The sequence below is a fragment of the Periplaneta americana genome, chromosome 14 (genome assembly GCF_040183065.1).
Source record: "Periplaneta americana isolate PAMFEO1 chromosome 14, P.americana_PAMFEO1_priV1, whole genome shotgun sequence".
NCBI lineage: Eukaryota > Metazoa > Arthropoda > Insecta > Blattodea > Blattidae > Periplaneta > Periplaneta americana.
Window position 1 is genome coordinate 61920271 of NC_091130.1, and position 22267 is coordinate 61942537.

Here is a 22267-nt window from a genome sequence, read left to right on the forward strand (position 1 = left end):
ATGTAAACAGAGACGATAGCGACATCACTCCAAGAGGTAATGTGAAGTGGAACAGGTAGTACCCACCTTAGTACATAACATAACTCTTCACAGATACACATGATGTACAGCATGGCTTGCCGAAGTGGTGTACAAATTTAAAATGGGTCACAGTCCTGCCATCTATCCGCAATATGCGGAACCGAATCACGCAAGTGAAGTGGGTAGACATTAGATACACACACACTTAATGAACCCCTCTCAAAATAGGAGGAAAAAAATGGATACTGTTTTATGGTTGAAAAATTTTTAACAGGTTTAATTTTTTCATTTTTAATAATCACAAGAACGATTCAGGTATAAAAATGAAAGCCACAATGAAAAAAGTTACATTTTTAAGGGTTAGTAATAATGGTATTTTCCATAATTTGTGCACTTACTTCTGTATTTTGCTCTTTCTGCAGTACTTATCTTCAAAGAAATTTGTTTGGCTCACCCCTTATACTTAGCAGGTAGTGCTACTTTCACCACTTGGCTTTCCACAACCTTCCTGACTGCATCCATCTACTTGATCTTCTACAATATAGAACTCGCACCACCTCACTATTACTGTACAACCAGTCGTGTTTAATATTCTTATTCCGTTGTGAGGGTGAAATAAAATATGGGAAAATGGTCTGTTGGTGAAGACATTAAGTGGCGAATAATGGGGCTGCATAAGGACGGAAAAAGCACGCATAAAATTGTTCTCCAATAGGCCTCAGTGTTCAAAGTCAGAAGAGCAAAAAGTATAAACCTGACTGCCTAGCTTCCAGTGTCCAAAAGGGAGGTTCATCATTTATGGTATGGTTTACAGAACATCTAGAGGGACTGGGGAACTTTGCTTCCTGGATAGGAACATGAACACTAAAAAAAAAAAAAAAAGGGTGTCGTGAAGGATTATATGCTGCCATCAAAAAGGAAACTCCTGGGGTAATGTAAGACCTGGTGGTATCAACAAGACAACGCGTCTTATCACAAGTCGAGGGGTAGCTTTATGTGGTTTTCCCAAAATGAAGATTCTCTTCTTCTCTGATCTGCAAGTTCAACAGATCTGAATGTGATTGAACATGTATGAGAGGCTAGAACTAATGATCCGCAAAAAACTAGTGCCAATCTTGGCACAATTAAAAAATGAGATATCTGCAGTTTGGACTGAGATAGGGAAAGATGATTATTGTAAAAGAAAAATAGTAGATTTCGTGCCTGGCACGCTGAAAGCCTGCTATGAAGCCAAAGGAGGTGCTACGAAGTATTAAATGTAAAAAAGTGAAAAGTAATGAAATAAATAATTTTAATGAAGAAAAAAAAAAAAAAAAACTGTGTGGATTGCATAACATGTTTATGATTTGATTTCCTTCCACACGAGAAAAGCCATGGGATCTCTGACATTGTTTTAAGCACAATACAGGTAAGCCAGAATTTTTTAAAACCTCTTAAATGAGCATTTTCAACTAAAAAAGGCAAAAAAATTGTAAAGTTTTGAAAAGATTACTTTTAATTCCATTGACGTCTAATAGAAAACTCACTAACAAACAAACAAAAAATAAAAATTTGTTTGTTGCAATTTTAGTGGTGCCCGAAACACCAATATCATCCTGTGACATTCCTGAGTGTCACACTGTTTTCAGTATGCCATCTATGGGTACATATTTTTTTAAATTATATTATTAAATTTGTTTTCCATTAAACACAGATTTCGTACTTAGTTTCAATTAAAAGTAAATTTTAAGTATAATTTTTTTTACCCTTTCTCTTATTATTATTCTTATGTGAAGGATTCGAGAGATACAACGGATCGAGAACCTTTTAGGATTTGAATTCGAGAAAATTTTGGATTCGTCCCTCCTCTAGTAAAAATGTACCAATTTGCAGTCCTGTTTTCTTTCACCAACTTTCAACATGTAGAGTAAACTTAGATCAGTTAACTACGAATTGACAGCATGATCATGAACACAAAAACCAGTTAATATACTGAGAGACAGAAAAACCAAAGTACTTGAATTATTCTTACCTTTTCTCCTGCGGCCACCTTTCTTGTCTCCACGTTTGATCTCATCGCTGTAGCGTTTCCAACTCTCCAACCATTTCTTCAGTTGTTCTATGCTGTGCCCATTCCCGATAATATCTTCTACTGATGACGGTTTGTACTTCTCTGGCCACATGACATGAGCATTTATTTTGCTACTTTCTTTTGTCTGCTCATCATTTCTCGATTCCATTATTTTAGTAGCTCTGCTTTTCCTACCTCTGCGCTTCTTCTCTTTAGATGCATTCTGTTCTACATTTTCTGCTGGTTTGTCAGTGTCCTGCATATTGTATTTTAAACGCAATCGTCGAAAGTTTCTATATATTGGAAAACTTGGGGACTCTGATTTCAGTAGCTGAAGTAATTTCCGAAAGCTTGTAATTGGTGTTGGAACTGAAGGTTTTGCATTTTCATCTAGAGATTTTATAGCATGATTGCAATTGCTGAAAGTGCCCAATTTGATTGCTTCCATTTGTTCAGAAGTTAATAAGGAAGAATGTTCACGCTGAAGAGAAATGGAAGGAAGTTCAACTGAAGGTAAGTTCCAGATACCATAGTCATCATCTCTCTGCTGCACATGAGTAACATTAGGAAATCTGAATTGATACTGTTCTTCCATGCTGTAATAAAGACATAAATGATTTGTTAAATTACTGATGTGCCATAATGTCAATTTACACTATAGTAACAGTACAACGATGTTGAACAGCTGACTGTTCAAACCAATTCATAACATGTGAAAATTCCTTCGACAGAGATCAGTACCGAAATTTTTATGAGATCCTTTCAAAATGGAAAACAGTTATCAGACTATCACTACACAAGTCTGTTGTAACAGGTCTGTTGTTAGGTACAGCTTACAGCAATAAAAGTTTGGAAATATTCAACATTTTTTTCCTCCATTACTGCATCTTGTACAATAATGAAAATTAGTATGTGTAAAACACTGTCCTTCTGCTATAAGAAAATAGTACATTATGCAACGAGCCTATAATAGTAGTAATTAAGACGCGAGTATGTTTATGAAACGAGCGCAAGCGAGTTTCATAATTTTCATATGAGCGTCTTAATTACCATTATAGTCAAGTTTCATACGACTTTTTATGTTCGACCATATTTCTAACTTGAAATTATTCAGAAGTATTCATTTTATTCTTATCTGACTGAGGAGCAGAACTGACCTGGTGCAATAGCTCGTAAATTGTGAGATGTGCGCAGACGCGAAAGTATTGATTTTTTCCGAGAAACAAATGTCCACATTGACCTAGATATAATCTAGAGAGTAAAATAAACATTAATCTTGATATAACATTGAAATTAAATTAGACATTGAAAAACGAGATGATAAATTGAATTTATTTGAATATTATTTACAATTAACGCTAATTATTATAGTAACAGAACTGACTTTATTTCAAATGTAGGTGATTTATTGTGCAATTGGTGAAATGAATTTGCGGGAATGTGCTTTGTGAAAGGCTGGAAGATGACAGTGAATTGATGTTAATTTGTGTGTTGTTTTTTCAACGAGTTTAATATTGTATTTGAGATTTCAATTTTATTTTGGATCAATTCTTCAACATAACCTTCTACGACAGTATTGGATTTCCAGCCTCCGTGATGTTTCGCTAGTTGTCTTTCGATTGCATATCCGAGAATAATCGATACTTGCACTTTCATATTGCTACAATGCTATTTTCTAATTGGTGGAACACCTGAACTTTAATAAATAGGTATATTTTAATGAGGTCCATTAAAGGACTGCTACCAGGTGTATAATTACTACATTTCGGCATGGTCGAGCATAAAAATATTTTTACGATTTAAAAAAATCATTTACATTTTTTTTTTTTTTTTTTTCCAAAATTCATTTCACTGTGCAGTGATGAAGCGTTTCTCACGTAACTCAAAAGCTATTCAACATTCTGTGATGAAATTTGTGGGTATTTATGCATGTCATATCTACAATATGATGCAAGATCACTTCTCTACCTTTGATAGATTGTCTGATAAATAAATTCTTTAAAAAATTGTCAAATATCAATATTTTCTTCTAACACAAAATTTAAAAAATTATTATTATTTATTAAGGAATGTAGTTGAAAGAGCATGATGTTGTTGTAAACATGAGTTTCAGCAATAAAATAAAAGAGAGAGAACATGAAAAAGTTAACAAGTTTATGAGTTATGAGAGAAACGCTTCATCATTGCACAGTGAACTACCATCATTATGAATTTAAAAAATATTTAATTTTTTTTTTAAATCGTAAAAATATATATATATTTTTTTTTTCATACAGCAGAAGGACAGTGTTTCACACATACCAATTTTCATTATTGTATAAGATACAGTAATGGAGGAAAAAAAAAATGTTGAATATTTCCAAATATTTTACTGCTGTAAGCTGTACCTAACCCCTTAAAGGAAATTAACAGATGTAACTACATGCAACATAATGTCAAATAATAGTGTGCTGCATTGTATTCATTAATGTATCATAAATCTTTCATAATCATAACACAAAAAAAGAATTTTCTTTGTCTGTGCAATGGTAGGGTCTTAACTTGCCATTATTCATCTCAACTCTAACAGTGAACAACAGGCAGTTGGTCTGTGTTACACTCGTAATGGGTGGTGGTGGTGGTGGAGGAGAATTGTTGGGATGTCACAGGGGAACCAGAGTACCTGGAGAAAACCCGTGTTGCCTGGACCATGGACTTGCCCAGCACAATTTATAAATTCAGGGTTGATCAACCAGGATTTGAACCCAAACCCCCTGGCTTATAAGCTCATCATGCTAGTACTGAGCCACTGTAACATTCAAAAACATATATACAAAAATAACGCATCTGTGGAATCTATCTCTCGAATGTAATTTATATTTGTTATTGTTGCTCCAAGGTATTGGAATTTTTCCACCTTATCAAAGGATAAATTTCCAATTTTTGTATTTCCATTTCGTACTATGTTCCGGTCACGAGAAATAATCATATAGGCCTACTTTGTTTTTTTCGAGATTTACTTCCAAATCTATCTCACTACTTGCTTCAAGTAAAATTCCAGTGTTTTTCCTAATGGTTTGTGGATTTTCTCTTAACATATTCACGTCATCCACATAAACAAGCAGCTGATGTACCATTCAATTCTAAAACCTTTCTGTTTTCCTGAACTTTCCTAATGGTATATTCTAGAACAAAGTTAAAAAGTAAAGGTGACAGTGCATCTCCTTGAGTTACCCTGTGGTGAACTGGAAAAGCACCAGACAGAAACTGGCCAAAACAGACTCTGCTGTTCTTTCACTGAGACACATTTTAATCCAATTTATTCTATATAACAAAAAATCACGACGAAAACTATGCAACAATTCTTGAAGTTGAGCGCCAGTGTCTTTTATTTAAAATTATATATTTCATGTCCATCACTCCCTGATAAAATGACTTACAGACACTGAGTAAGAAAAAATTCGTCCAAGAGTTTAGCAAAATTTGCTGTACATAAATGGACAGAGCTGCCAACTTAATCAATTAATTTTAAAATCCGATTAACTGATCAAATATGTTTTAATCGATTAATCAAACCAATTAAAAATGATTGTGCTGTGAAGGAAACATAACTGCTTTCTGAAGTCTGTGTAGTACAAAATTTATAATCATTTGGTGTGATAAACTCTTACACTATGATTGACAGACAATAATCAGTGCAAACTGAAGTTTTTGTCTTCTAAATGCAATAACACTGTACACTAGTCGCCTGGAATCTGAAAGCATAGCAGCCGTTAGCTTCATCTGTGAAAACAGAGAGTGCGCATGTGCGACCAAATACTATACAGTAGCGTGCAAATTAATCTGAACAACGTAATTACTTATGCAAAAACACTCAAATGGGATAAAAAAAAAAGGATCTAAGACATACCTCAGTAATCTATGTGGCCTCCCTTGTTCCTAATAACAGCTCTGAGACGATTTGGCATGGATTCCACTGATTTCCCACAAATATTCTTCATTTCTTCATCGCGAAACCATATACCAATGAGGGCAGAAATCATCTTCTCCTTTGTAGAACAATCCATTTTTTGCATTCTTCTTTTGCAAATTGACCACAAGTTCTCAATGGGTTTGATGTCGGGTGAGTTGCCTGGCCAGGGGAGTACCTGAATATTCTTCTTGTTGAAGAATTCTGTAGTTTTTCGAGACGTATGGCATGGTGCCAGGTCTTGTTGGAACACACCTCTGCCATCCAGAAATGATTTTTGCAGCTGGGGTACGATTCTGATTTCCAATAAGTGAATATATTTGTCAGAATTCATCATTCCCTTGATAAGTATTAATGCTCCAGGCCCTTCATGTGTAAAACAACCCCAAAACATTACTTCAGGGGGGTATTTGAGTGCTTGTTGGAGATGAGCTGCTGTTACTTTTTTCGGATCCTTTCCATACATAAGAAACACGGTGGCCGTGGACCTCAAAATGAGACTCATAGGAAAAAAGTACATTCTTCCAGTCATTCACTGTCCAGTGTTGATGTAATTTTGCCCACATTAAGCATTTTTTGCACATAACATGGGTTAGCAGTTGCTTCTTAATAGGCTTACGAGCCCTTCGTCCAGCTTCCAAAAGCCTACGCCGCACTGTTGTGATGTGAATATTCGCCCCAGTGGTAGCCATTAACTCGCGGGTTAAGTCGACAGCAGTTAGTCTAGGATTTAATTTACTTTTCCTGACAATTAAACGATCATCTGCAGGTGAAGTCTTCCTTTTCCGGCCACAGTTTCCTTTTTTCTGGGGTGTGATGGATCCAGTCTCCCTGTATCGTTTTATGATCGAATTAACAGTAGCCAAACCGATGTGACATTCTGCAGCAATTTGCCTCTGTGTCATAGAAGAATGCTCTGCTAATGTTATAATTTTAGACCGTTTTCGTGGAGTTGTATCCATTTGTGAAGACGACAGAATGTACACAGGATTGCAGTATTAAGTCTTCAACACAACTGAAATGCTTATAAGTACAAAACGACAGGCAAAATGTCACATATTATAAAAAAAAATGACAGACCTTCAGCAATGGAATTACACATACTACAGATGTCAATTAAAGCGGTATGAGCAGCTGTGAGGCCAACAATGACAGAAAATGTAAAAATATGTCGTGTTCGGATTAATTTGCACGCTACTGTAGTACTGTCTCTATCCACCACGTAACGTCACTCATGCTTGCAGATCCCAGGCGGGAAGTGTAAGTACAATTATTGACAAATTCCTCCTTAAAGACTTTTTTCTTTGACAAGGACGTTAACATATGAGTAGTTTAATATCAAAGACGGAAATCTGTTGTCTCCATAGTTTTGATCTAGACGCAATTTTTTAATTCACAGTGTTCTTTGTAATATTTAACACAATTTATTTTATAAATATAGTGTTAGAGTTTGCATACGGTTTCACTATAACTGGAAAGAGCATGAAAAATTGTATAAGAAACCACAGCTATCTAAATTTCGATTGAGATCAGATGTCCGTCTTTGATATTAAGCTACTCATATATTGTATTTTATTTGCGGACATGTTCTTTGTTAAAATAAACACCCGAAGATACTGGAAGTTTGCAAATGTAAGAGAGTTAATAATCCTAGTAACAGTATTTCATACTTCTGTTTCATCCATATGCACCTAACTTTGTCCATTAGATGTTTATGAAACTGTCAAAGCTCAGCTTTCGGTGGTATATAGCTACATAGCAGTTTGGAGGTATGAAGGTAAAAAAAAAAATGTATTTTGGGGATACATTCGCAAAAGAGATTGAATACCACTGGTCTAACAATTGATATTAGAGGAGAAAAATTCGCTCCGGTACCAGGGATCGAACCCAGGCCCTTGGTTCTACGTACCAAATGCTCTAACCACTGAGCTACGCTGAAGCTCAATCCACAGCACCAGATCGAATCCCTCTCTTCCATTGTTTTTCTCTTTGTGACCTGACTCCAAGTTCGACATGTATGTTGACATTTATATGAAGTCAACTGCCATTATACAAGGAGCGCACTCAATTGAGTGACCTGGTGGCTGGAATTCCACAGTAACATGCACTGTTGGACGAAGAATCTACTTAAAGATTAATTTTTGGTCCTACAGAATATATCAAGTGTTACCATAACAGATATATTCTGTAGGACCAAAAATTAATTTTTAAGTACCACTGGCCTAGTTCATTCGTCATGTAACAAAACATGCTACCTGGGTGTCATGTTAGTCTCCTTCTAATGACAAACTTAGTGACCAATCGTAACAAGCATTCAACCAATCAATAATCGCTTTCTCCGTTTTATCTGCTCGTCAGTTGAGAAATATACATAGGAAAGAAAGCGGGAAGAGATATAGTTTGTTACAGACAGACTATTTTTATACCATGATCATTTTGAGACTCGCTCACTTGAATTCCAAGCTGAGTTTACATATATTCAAAATTTCGTGACAAAAATAAAATTATACCTAAATAATAAATGTCACTGGTGCATGGATAATGCACAAACCAGATAATCTATGCACGGATAATCGAGAGTTTGATGTATTTCTGCTAAATTATGTTACTTCAAAGTAATTTACAATCACATACCTGCGCTGCATGTCAACTAACTTCTTCACTGATTCAGGAATTCCACTCTTAAGGAAGTTCTGTCGAGCTTGCACTACAGCTGGATCTACTTTTGGCTTTGGAACAGCTTTTGATCGTATGAACACAGGAGCCAATTTCACAGACACTGAAAACAATAGTAATGTTTACAAATAAAGTGTATACAGTATAATTAGAAAATTTATTACCTACAAGCAATTACATCAAAAACAGAGCTACTCAAATTAAGTACAGTGATCTTCGATTATCACTGTTAATTGAATTAAAGCTGCAATGGCTATCAAAACGACAGAAACCCATGTTACAGTGACAATTCGTTTTGAAAATAAAACTTGGTCATTTATAAACTTTTCTTTTAGGTTATAACTTTGAACAAAATGATATAGTGCTTTACACTATCAAAAACAATTAAATTCATTACATTTCTTTAACAAAAGGCAATAGTTACTTCTTGAAAGCATGAAAATAATATGGAAACACTATAAAAGCATAACTTTCCTGTGTCACTGTTTCAAAATTTATGGAAGAATTTTTATCAGAAAATTAAATGAAGTTCTGGAAAACTTACTCTGACAAGAATAACATGCCTTCAGGTACAGGAGATCAGTGGTGGATTTAATCTTTTAAGACAACTTATTGAAAAGAAATAATGTGAACAAGAATCATATATAACCTCTATAGACTTTGAGAAAGCCTATGATCGTGTAACAATGTAAAAATATGGGAAGTTTTAGAAAATTTATAAGCAAAGAAATTAATTGTCACTGTTTTTCAAAATTTATGGAAGAATTTTTATCAGAAAATTAAATGAAGTTCTGGAAAACTTACTCTGACAAGAATAACATGCCTTTAGGTACAGGAGATCAGTGGTGGATTTAATCTTTTAAGATAACTTATTGAAAAGAAATAATAATGTGAACAAGAATCATACATAACCTCTATAGACTTTGAGAAAGCCTATGATCGTGTAAACAATGTAAATAATGGGAAGCTTTAGAAAATTTATAAGCAAAGAAATTAATTGAAAAAAAAAATAAAAAAAACATATGGATCAAGTTAAAGCTGTATTAGGATATCAGTAGGAATGACAAACTGATTTAAAACAAATGCAGGAATGAGACAAGGGATTTGTTGATGTAGTGATGGACGAAACTGTGTACAAAGTCACAGATAACCAGTAAATGCAGAAAACCAGATCTTAAAACTCTAATAAATGCAGATGGTATTGTATAATGATATAGGTACATTCAGGAAAAACGGACCTGAACAATGAAAAATCAATTGCACAAAAATATTATTTAAAAATAAACACAGAGAAAACAGTTATTAAAATACCTAGGGTACTGAATGAAGACTGGAATATTCACCTGTTCGGTATAAATTCAGAAAAATGTTACATATTTAGGATCAGAAATAAATTCAAATGAAAAAATTCAAAACAAAATTAGTAAAAGAAAACAGAAAAGTTCAAACAAAATGTGATCACATACAGAAACAAAAAAACTAGTAATTAAACGAAAGATTTACATTTATAGTGACTGCAAACAATAACACACACAGTAAACATGACTATCATTTATATCAACAACATTATCATTCTGCTCTGGCATGAGCCAGCAAAAATAATGATTAGCAGAATCGGATTTAGTGGTATTAAATAGCGAATGACAGGAGAAATAACACTATATTATTCTATGAGTATTTCAATAGAAAAACCTTAACTTCAGTCGTTTATAATGCTAAGTTTCCATTTCAGCAGTTAGCTAAGTTTCACAAATTATATTTTTAATTGTGAAAAATTAATAAATTGTTTCACAATTCAAGAACACATCATAAGCAAATCTGAGTATAGTTATGTACCTTCAGCCTTTTTTTGATTAATGGCAAGTCCTGTATCTTCTTTAGTTTCCTTCTCATCTACAGTAACACTGGCAGCTGAGCTGTCCTTTTCGATTCTTGCTTGTTTTACAGACAAATTATTCACTCTTGACTTGGCCTTTCTTAACACCTGCCTTGCAGCTTTCTGTTGAACAGATGTTGTGCTACTTGGCCACTTTTTCTTTGGTGTGAAAATGTAATCATCACTACTCTCTCCACCTACTTCAGTAAGTGAAAAGTTAATGCACACAAAATAAAGAATTTCTCAGATGCAATACATTTAAAATATAGTAAAAATAAAGCTCAATAAATCTTTAAACACCAATAATTACATAGTAAGACATGCTGTTGGTTGATATGAAAACAATAATTTATTCCAATCCTCGACATTTATTTAGAAATTAACTTATCCACGAGAGTCGTTCAGAAATTAATGTCTCCTATTTTTTTGTGTTGGCCTATAACATCTGAGTCTGATGTTAGTGGCATTGCAGTAAAGATTGAGCTTTCATGCTAATTTGCTGTTAGTTTGATTGTCGTGCAACAAATAGCGGCAGCAGGGCAGTCTACTAAAATGGCATCTGTGTCATGTAAAACAGACATGTGTTATTGAATTCCTCACTGCTGAAGAAAGTGCAACCTCTGACATTCTTCGACCCTTGCTAAAGGTGTACAGAGATGATACAGTGAACGTGAGAACAGAGATGCTGTGGGTAGTGCATTTCTAAAAAAGAAAGGTAAAGGTATCCCCGTAACATGCCATGAAGGCACTTGGGGGGGCATGGAGGTAGAGCCCCATGCTTTCCATTACCTCGGCACTAGAATGAGGTGATGTGGTCGGCACCATGCTGACTGCCTTTTACCCCCGGGAAAGACCCAGTACTCAATTTTATAGGAGGCTCAGTGAACCTCGGGGCCGTTCTGAAAGTTTGGCAACGAGAAAAAATCCTGTCATCACCTGGGATCGAACCCCGGACCTTCCAGTCCATAGCCAGCTGCTCTACTAACTGAGCTACCCGGCCTACAGTAGCAAAAATGATCTGCACGATAAATCACATCCTAAACAGCTTCTCGATCACCTCATCTGTGCATATTAGCGGATTATGATAAGGATCTGTGTATAGTTGGCCGTAATGCATTGAAAACGATGTTGGTAACTCTGGGTTATAGCAAAGTTTGTGTTTTTGGATGCTTACACAGGATCAGAAAAATCATCAAATGGAAGTCTGTCAAGACCTGTTACACCAGTTTCAGGCTGAAAGTGACAATTTCCTGAACAGTCTCGTCATCGAGGATGAGGCATGGTGTCACCACTACGAGCCAGAATCCAGAAGACAGTGCATGGAGTGGCGACATGTGAATTCCCTATCAAGAAAGAAGTTCAAGACACACACAGCCAGTTGGTCTGGGTAGCGCAGTCGGCATAGTGCTGGCCTTCTGTGCTCAAGGTTGTGGGTTTGATCCCGGCCCAGGTTGATGGCATTTATGTGTGCTTAAATGCGACAGGCTCATGTCAGCAGATTTACTGGCATGTAAAAGAACTCCTGAGGGACAAAATTCTGGCACACTGGCGACGCTGATATAACCTCGGTAGTTGCAGCGTCATTAAATAAACCACAATTTTTTCACACACAGCCATCAGCAGAGAAAGTGATGTGCACAATCTTTTGGGATAGACTGGGTGTGATTCTTTTGGATATCCTGGAGCCTGAAGAAACTGTCAATTCTAAACACTACAAAGATGATGACTAAGCTGAAAACCCTAATTCCAGTCAGACCAGATAAGAAGACAACATTTTGCTTGCAACATGATAACGTCAGACTCCACTCTAGTTTCGCGACCACCGAGCATATTGCAAAATTCGGCTGAACTGTCCTACCTTATTTAACTCTGCTACTAGACCATTATGTTCTTTGTATCTGTTGTGGTTTCCATGAAAATAAATAAGAGACATTACTTTCGGAACGACTCTCGTATCTGCATAACTATTTCACTGAATAAAAATCCCATACCTGAAACATGGACAAGACAAATTTTAATCGACCAGCAGGAGAAAAAGCACGAATACCAATAGAAATGTGGCAAAATACACTCTAGTTGTAATGGATCAACAGGCTTGTATTGGATAACAATGATAATAGCAGTGGCAATAGCGACAGCACTGGTGATGATAAGCTGGTGATAGTAGTAACAAATATGATGGTGGAAATGGCAATGGTAGTTTGTAGTAACAGCAAATACTGTGACAGTGGCTGGTGGCAGTGACAGAAGTGACAGTGGTATAATGGTAGTGGTAATGACAGTAGCAGTGACAGTAGCAGTGGCAATTCTGTTGGTAGCGGCAGTGGTGGTACGAAACGAAATAAGGGAATTAATGATAAGATACAGGCAGATACACGACTAATATTTTTCCCAAATTTCATTCATATTATTTCTTTCTAAATTCTAAAATTCATTTCAGCAAAGATTAAATGTAAAATTATGCCTAGTGTAAATGATTATTGAACAATGAAGTCTAAAATTCTATTTTAACTTCGTCATACCAATTTTACACAAACAAATCTATAGTAATTGAAGATTTCAGCATTAGATGTAATAGAGGTGAACATACATTTCAGAAATTCCATTAGCCATATCTATTTTATATTAAAAACCTACAGTAATCGAAGATTATAACATGAGATGTAATAGAACTGAACTAACATTTAAGAAATTTGAATTTTTCATGATCAAACTATTTTCATATCCATTGCTCCTCTCATACAGCATAACAGCAATACAAATTAATCATCAGAAATTTCTGTTAATAGAATACGAAGATATGTGTTTTAGTTTTGTCCATGCTAACTAAGTGCCTATAAAATAAAAACTAAATTTATATGTCTTTTAAGAATAAATAACTGGAATTTTGCCAACATTACGGATATTATGTTATAAAGTTTCAGTTTAAATCATCTGATAAAAACAAACACACAAATGTGACCATCATTCCAAATACATTTTAGAAAGCAATGACTGGGTAAAATCATGAGGTCTACAATGAAAAACTTTGTCCTTTCTAAATTTTCCTGAAACTCCATATCAAAGGCTGTTTTAAAACCATACAAGGAAGGTGTTGTTGTATAGTTTATGTCATCCCTTGCAACAGTCATAGATCCCATGTATCAGCGATCAAAGTGTACAAAAATGGCATTGTGCGACATAACAAGGGAATTCAACTTATACAGGAACTCAACCTTATCTATCAGCACTTCATTTCAAGTGTTTCATCATGTACATGGGAACAATTGCTACTTAATTTATATAATACTTTAAAATACATAACACGTTTCCAAAGAATCTCTAGCTACAGTATTAAGTTAGTTCTGAGTAATATGAAATAAAACCTCTGAAAGGCTGCAACTGTTTATTTTGTGTAACATGTAAAGAAATATAACAGAGCATTAAATGGAAAGAATTAGCATGAATACCAAAAATGTTACAAACATTAATATAAACTATATTTAGGCATATTTTTGTCATAGCCACACATATATTAACAAAATGTATTATATAATTCATGCTGTAATTTGCAGACTGGGGAGGAAAAAACTGGACAAGCTTGAAATAATGTATTACCTTTGAATGAAATATTGTGGACAGAGACAGAGTATAAAAAAATTATCTCAACAAACCTTTCAAACGATAGGTGAGATCATAACAAGCATATTTTAAGTAACTACGAGTTGCACGTCCTTCCTCATAAAGTTACATGACATCAAAATGTATTTTTTTCCTGACCTTTAACTGACTCCGACACCATTACTGCCCGTGCCTCACTTCCTGAGCTGTTTCTTTGCGGGGCGAGATGCAGAGGGAGAGAGTGGGAGGTCCTAGGTACTGCATGTGCCTACTACCCTATGTTCAACACATCGGCCTTTTCAGGATTCCTTTCGTCAGCTATGGAACAAGATCAGCCATGGACAAGCGAATGTATAGGCTGTCCCCTCACACAACAAATTATGTCCTACTCATCAATTCCTGTAACTAAACACTAATACCAGTGGTACACTACAGTCTCTACTAGAGATTATCGACCTAATCTCATGTGTACACATCCGTAAACTCTTTCCTCTATGGCAGTGTTTGTCAAACTTTTTCCTCCACAAAACCCCTTTTAATCTAAAGTGTAACTGCGGAATCCTTGTAATATTTTATTAGTATTTAATAGTTAACAGACAAGTGAAAGCTAGAATCTCAATAATTCTGTTCAGTGGGACGAATGTATTTGCTTTTTAAGCCTGCAATTAGGTTTTATGGCAGAAAGTTGTAGTCTCATTTCTACTGTACTTCTACATTTTGTCTTTTCGGTAGTTTGTTTTAGTGAACAGATGCGCAGAGAATCCAGTGATGAAAGTGATAGGCTACATATTATGGGTATTTTCCGTTTTAGATGTCCATTAAACATATTGTTATTACGCATATTATTGAAATATTATTATTACGCATATTCTTGGATTATTATTATCGGTGGTTTCATGTTATTATTTATTCATATTTTCGTTAACAATAAGCATAAAATACCCACCAGAGCAGCCCAGTCGGCTAAGGCGCTTGCTATCGATCCAGAGTTGCGCTCGGGCGCGGATTCGATTCTCGCTTGGGGTAATTACCTGGTTGGATTTTTTTCCGAGGTTTTCCCCAACCGTAAGGCGAATGTCATGTAATCTTTGGCGAATCCCTGACCTCATCTCGCCAAATACCATTTCGCTATCATCAATCCCATCGATGCAAAATAACCTAGTAGTTGATATAATGTTGTTAAATAACCAAGTAAAAAAAGTATAAAATAAAATTTAAAATCATATAGGGCTCACAGAACCCCGGAACATACTCTGAGAAATGCTGCTCTATTGCAATTCAGCGATTGTCCAGACTGAACAAAGAGTGGCCTAGTGTGTACATACATTTTAGGAAATCGCCATCAGAGATAATAGCGATAGTGGTAACCACGATTAGGATATCCAGTATTATAAACAGTAAAGATCCCTGCAATAGCATAGGATAGTGTTTTCAGAACATGTAATATGCTACCGTGCCGCACGCTGCTGCTGCTGCCGTGACGGTCCGAGCAGACCTAAGAGGCATGGTTTTAAGCACTAGGGAGCTCTCGGTTCAGGACGTGAGACACGGGCAGTAGATTCCCTTCACTGGGAGAAAAAAAAAAAACATATATCAGTGGGGGGAAAAAAATGGATTTTAGCCAGAACGACCATGTGCAAAAGAAGTCTGCGACCACTGTATAATCAATATTAGTGATGAAGCGACATTTCATTTATCAGGAAAGGTGAATAGACACAATATCCAAAAATGGGGATCCCAAAATCTCTACGCAGTGATGGAAAGTGACAACCCCAAAATGAACATGTTTTGTGTCATTTCCAGAAGACGCGTTTTCAGTCCATTCTTCTTTGCAGACAACAGTGTCACAAGACAGATGTACCTGGACATGCTGGAAAATTGGCCAATGCCACAACTCGTGGATGAGCTGGGACAGTTCTTTTACCAGCAAGGCATTCTGAATATTGTACCAAATTACCTATCCGTAATAAATTAAATGTCACTTCATCATTAAAAATGATCACACAGCGACAGCAGACCTTCTGCATGTGGTCACCCCAGTCACCGGAACTCAGTGCGCAATTTCTTCTTGTGGGGTTTCGTCAAGGGCGTTTACGTCCCTCTACTTCCAATGGGTTTCGTCAAAGGTACTTTACATTCCTCCACTTCCAACAATATTGCCAGAATTGTGAATACACATCAACACTGCCATCGGGAACATCACACAAGATACGCCTGACAGAGTTTGGCGAGATTGCAAGTACCACATGGACATCTGTTGTGCCACATGTGAGGCAGACATCAACTGCCTTTAAGATCAGCATGAAACTGCGAATATTATTCTTTCAAATGGTGATAATATCATTTATTTCAATTTGGTATTGGTGAAAATATGCTCTTACAAAATCATCAAATAATTTATCTGCATCTAATATTATAATTTATAAGCATATACGTATTTTTTTATATTCCTCGTATATTTTTCAATGTTTTTAATTTCTTTTAAAAAAATTATTATTATTATTATTATTATTATTATTATTATTATTATTATTATTATTATTATTATTCCTATTCACTATAAAAAAACATAGTATGGCAATCAGATCAAATATGAAAAATGTTCTAACATATCCATTCAAATATGCACAATCATAAATATGTACATTTATAGGTGAAAAGAACTCACAAATTCTGTATTTATGCAAAATAAAGTTGGCTGTATTAGAAAAGAAACTAAGAGTAACAATCTGCAAAAATAAATTAACTTAAGAAGGTTGTATGCATCACCACTCAAAACCCAAAAAACCCTAACCCAACCATTTGCTCCTTGTACTGTATTAGAATACAGTGTCTGTACTGTGCAGTGTTAAATTGTGTGTTGTCATGTCCTGCTACATATGTACAGTAATACTGTAGACTATAATGCTTAGACATTAGCCAGTTGCTGGTAATTTTATTCAGGCCTAGAATATCATAAGGGAAACCCTTTAGAAGCAGTCCTTCACCTAATATGGATGCTTCATAATGTAAGTACATTCTTGTAAACATCCCACATGTATTAGATGATTTATGTTAGGCTGTTAGCTTAAAATAATTGGGGCATTGCGATGATATGCGAAGTCTTCTTGTATGGAATGAGGATTGACCTTTGTGTGTTCAATAATAACATTAATATGTAAAGAAGTTGATGGGAACATGAATTTACAACTATCACCCACACCCTAAGCAATAATCTACATCTAGCTGTCACTGGTAAAATTGACACCTAGATCCTTGAACATGACTCAAGGTGACTAATGAGTAATAATACCAAGACATGTTGATATGAGAGCAGTGTTAATATTGATATAAAGACTCGTCCTTGTAATACCTAACCAAACATTCAATTGAAATGATTTCGGTAACTCTACTATATCCTAATTGAATATAGGTGTTCCCAGAACATGTTAACAATTTTAATTTGTAGTCGGATTTCGAACATCTGAATGCATTTAATGAAATCATTTGGAGTTGAGTTGATGTTCAAGAAAACATTCAGTGTTATGATCATCAAAATTATCATAAGTTATCATAAATTACATCTAACATGTTGTTGCTGCACCTCCAAAATCTGCTATTTGCATTTAAAGAGATTTTTCACGAGAAAGAAAAAGAATTAGCCTATCACTTTAATTCCCTTGATTTACAAAGCTATTTTCAGTATAATTTCAATTGTTACATCAAAATGATGAAATTATACCGAAAGTAGCTTTGAAGATCAAAGAAATTGAAAGTTTTTAATGCTTTTCTCTTTCTCCTAAAAAGCTGTTTAAATGCACATACTTAGCGGATATTGGAAGTGCAGCGATGAGATATAAACTTTTAACAGTCTGTAATGTTGTAAAGAAACCCTTCTGATCTAGAATTACGTAATATATGCATACTTTGATCCCACCTACCATACAAAATGTTTGCCCAGATAATAATTCCACAGCTTATATAAAAAGATTTAAATATTTCAAAGATAAAACATAACATTTAAATTAAAAACGAAATGATAATAATTGTAATAGTCAAAGCAACAAAGACAAGTTATATAAAATAAAAGAAACTGAAATGTTGTACAGATCCAGAAACAAAAAATATTCCAATTCCAGTTATAACATACTGCACATACTGAGCTTATTGAGCATGCCCAGTTATAAATAGAATTTGGAAAATTCAAGTGGCCCAAATTTTGTTTCCGAGTCTGTACATCTGAGGACCATGGTACACTGGACAATTCTTGTATATTTTCTAAAACTAGTGTGATGATAACATGCCTACACTACAGAAACAATATGATAACAGGGGAAGCTGAAATACTTATAAAAAAAGCTTCTTTTTCAATCACAAATCTTAATTTTCCAAATTCTTACCTGTCTCACCATCTGAAACAGCTTCAACTGATGATTCCCTTAATTTGACTCGCATCTTCCATCTGCTGTTTGCAGAAGGTGGAGTCTTCAAATCATCTAAAGCTATACATTTCTTTGGCGTTGTAATTCTTTTACTTTCTTCTGTTACAACAACAGACTCTAACACTATGATCTGATCTTCCTTATCAGACACTCTTTGACGGAAACTATGTCGTCTACTCCCTTCTTTATCTTTAGAAATGCTTCTCCTTTTCACTGAAGGTGATACAGGTGGTGAATGGACCTGAGCTTTTACTTGAATTTTTTCAGATTTAAGAAAACTTTCTTCTTTAGTGACTTTACTAAAATAACTGAATATACTGTTTCTCTTCTTTGTCTCTTCTGTTCTTTTAGGAGAAAGCGGGCACTCTTTTGTACTCTCCGATAATTCATATTCCAAATCAATATCTATCTTCGTAGTTCTTTTCTCCGCCTTCATCTTATCACCTGGCATCTCCTTACCAGGCTCTTCTTTGACCTTAATTTGATTCTTCTTTTTCTTTTCTTCAATTATTATTATATTATCACTCTGAGATAAATTCTCCTGCAGAACCTCTTGTTTAGATGTAGTACTTTTGTCTCTGTCTGATCTGAAAGATTTTGATAACTGTTTTTTCTTGATTGTAAGCACACTATTTCCTTCATGTTCTTTTTTCTCTTTACGTTTAATTTCATCTTCACTATCCATATGAAATTTTAACTTAGCTTTAGCATCTTGTTTAGTGTTATTTTGTATTTTTCGTGGGGATGTTCGTAGCTTCTCAAGTTTTATCACTAATTTCTTTGTACATACTGGACTTTCTTCAGGTTCTGAACAATCCTCATCTGTTTCGTCTATTACCATTTTTCTGCCTTTACTGCTTAATTTTCTTTCTCTCCTTTTAATTTTTTTTGGAGTTTTATCTGAAGAATGAACTTTACTTGATACTACTTTCTTAAAGGCTTTGCCCTTTTTCAATTGTTCTTTCTCATTATATTGCTTTTTAGACTCAACTTCTGTTTCCTCTACAATTGAATCATTTTGCTTACTGGCCTTTTTACTCTCCTCTTCAGTTTTTAAAACATTTTTATTATGGTCATTTGCACCGTCCTTATCATCATCAGAATCTGATTCAGGAATAATAATTCTTTTAGTTTCCTTACTGGTTTTATTTTCAACATTCAGATCTGACAAAGTATTGCTCAAGTTATTTTTATTCATTTTTCTCTTTTTTACCATGATTTCCAATTTATTCTTTCTTTTCTTTTTATTTTCTTTAATTTCAGCAATTCTTTCTGGTGTCTCTGCAACAACAGTTTTTGTTTTCTTTCTGTCAGGACTTTCCTCACTTTCTTCAGTACTGTGTGGAGAACGCCAAGATCTAGATGTCATCAGAATGTGAAAGGCGTTGTTTCTATCACTTAATACAGGAGAATGTTTTGAAGAATCCTCTGCAGGTGATGTGTGTGTTATAATAATTTCAGAATTACTTTTTTTAGCAGTCCCAGTTCTCTTTAATGACAAAGATTTCGCCTTTTTTACTGATACTTTTTTTTGTTGACCAACAGTGCTGTTGCCTACATCACCCTGAGAATGATTTGACACAATTGAGCTGTTTGATTTTAAAATTTTCTTCACAGACTGACAGTCATCTTTTTCATGAGGAAAATCACTAACAGAAGCATTATTTGATACTTTGGATTTCTCACTTTCAAGTGTTTTGTTTTCAATAATGCTGCTATTCGTCTTCTGTGAAAACTCAAACTTTACATTTTCTTTTTCAACATGTGATTGAGAGGAAGTTGCTTGGTCAGAAACTTGCTTCATTACTTTTCTTGGTAAACAAGCAGACAGGTCTTCCTCATCTTGAGTGACTGCTCTTTGTCTCTTGCGTTTTGTGACTCCATTATTTTTGCTGACAAACGTGGTCTTGTCATGGTCGATTTTATTTCTTTTTGACCTAATTTTCTTCTTGGCTTTCTTGGTTTCTGAAGGACCATCACCATCACTTTCTTTAATATCTAGACTTGATGAAGAGAGGGACAATTTCTTTTCATGTGAATGTTTCTTCTTAACTTTGTACATTTCTTCCTCCTCGGCGTCGTCATTTATAACACCTACATTTTCTTTCTGACTGTCTTCTTTTTCCTTCACTGGACAATGAAAGTAGTGTGTAAGGTCCTTCATTTTTTCCAGAAGATCTGTAAAAATAACATTCTTTATTATGATTAATGTAATATTAATATCCTAAACATTACATTAGACTTTGCAATGGCAAGGCCATTAACTCGATGTTATTTATCCTGACTATACAAGCATGGCTCATAGATGCCAATCTAGTCTTTCAGGTAAAGCTCCCTGTAAAGCACGTCACTGTGTACGTTAACAGAAAACCACAATTCCAAGTCACACAGAGACTGTGTGCACTCGATGTGGGTCTCTGGCGTTTCGTCAGCCCACGCGAGTTGTGTGGATATAAATGGAAAAGTTGACACGGTTTCGGGTGGAGTTCCCGGGTAGCTCAGTTGATAGAGCGCTGGTACATTCAACCAGAGGTCCCGGGATCGATACCCGGCCCCGGAACAATTTTTTCCTTGAAATTATTCATAGCTCATAGATGTCACTAGTGCCAAGAAGTGTAGACATCTTAGCTCGTCAGGGACTACTTAGAATGCATCACAGGTAGTTGGGTCTACAATAAAAGCGTAATGAATGTTGTTGTTTAGTCAACTATCCAAAGACAGGTTTGAACTTCATAGGTCAGTGGTTCTCAATCTGGTAAATTCTTTTTCTACAGTGCGTTCGTAGCTCAGCCGGACCACTATTGAAAAATTTGAAAATTGTACTTTCAACAATTGTTCCTTTTAAAATTATTCATGTTTATTTTTATTTCATCATCCTTAATTAAAAGTTTTCTTGTTTCTTTCATCATCCCTAATTAAAAATTTTCTAACACTTGTTTATATTATTTAGGTTATGTTATAACGGGTCCGGCCGAGCTACGAATGCATTGTATAAGACGAGGACCCAGTCCCAACAAATTTAATTGTAAATACTGTCCAATTTTTTTAAGTGCATACATTTAACTAATAAATATTTTATTTAACTAGCTAGCTAGCTAGCTAGCGAGTACAAATTAAAATTCTTCTTCTTCTTCTTCTGCGTCATGAAATTAGGCCTTTTGACCTGTTTTCACATCAAGCAAAATTTAATGAGTCCTCCCATCTAGTGATTGGGCGTCCAACACTTCTACGTCCTCTTGGTTTGTATTGTAGTAACTGTTGGGGAATTCTGTCTGTAGGCATTCTTCGAACGTGCTCATACCAGCCATTTCTCATGCTTTCGATTCTATTTGTTAAATTAAAAATATTTAAGTCTTTTCTAATATCTTCATTTCGTTTCCTGTCTAATATTGTCACACCTGCTATTGAACGCAAGAACTTCATTTCTGCAGTTTCTATTTTTCTTCTGTCTGCACGATTAAGAGTCCAGTTCTCACTTGCATATGTTAAGGTAGGTACCGCCATCACTTCATAAAATTTTAATTGTGTATGCTGAGTGTTTTATTTTTCAGTGTTCTTTTTATAGTGCCGCACATTCTGTAGAATTTATTTAATTTAATATTAATATCTTCTTTCTGGCAGTATGATACGTTGCATCCCAAATAATTAAAATTGTTCACCTGTTCTATTATGCT

General features: G+C 35.0%; 1 protein-coding gene across 4 annotated transcripts in view; it reads right to left on the reverse strand.

Moving 5' to 3' along the window:
- elg1 (enhanced level of genomic instability 1) overlaps positions 1–22267 on the reverse strand; it is a 57230-nt gene that overhangs the window by 28022 nt on the left and 6941 nt on the right. For 3 of the 4 annotated variants that reach the window (XM_069845394.1, XM_069845396.1, XM_069845395.1), the window contains exons 2-5: positions 18552–20771; positions 10533–10772; positions 8655–8799; positions 2033–2667 (exon numbers count right to left, since the gene is read on the reverse strand). In XM_069845394.1, coding sequence (XP_069701495.1) covers positions 2033–2667; positions 8655–8799; positions 10533–10772; positions 18552–20757 — 3226 coding nt within the window. In that variant the 5' untranslated portion in view covers positions 20758–20771. The remainder of the gene's footprint in view (positions 1–2032; positions 2668–8654; positions 8800–10532; positions 10773–18551; positions 20772–22267) is intronic. The other variant, XM_069845397.1, reaches the window with a different exon arrangement.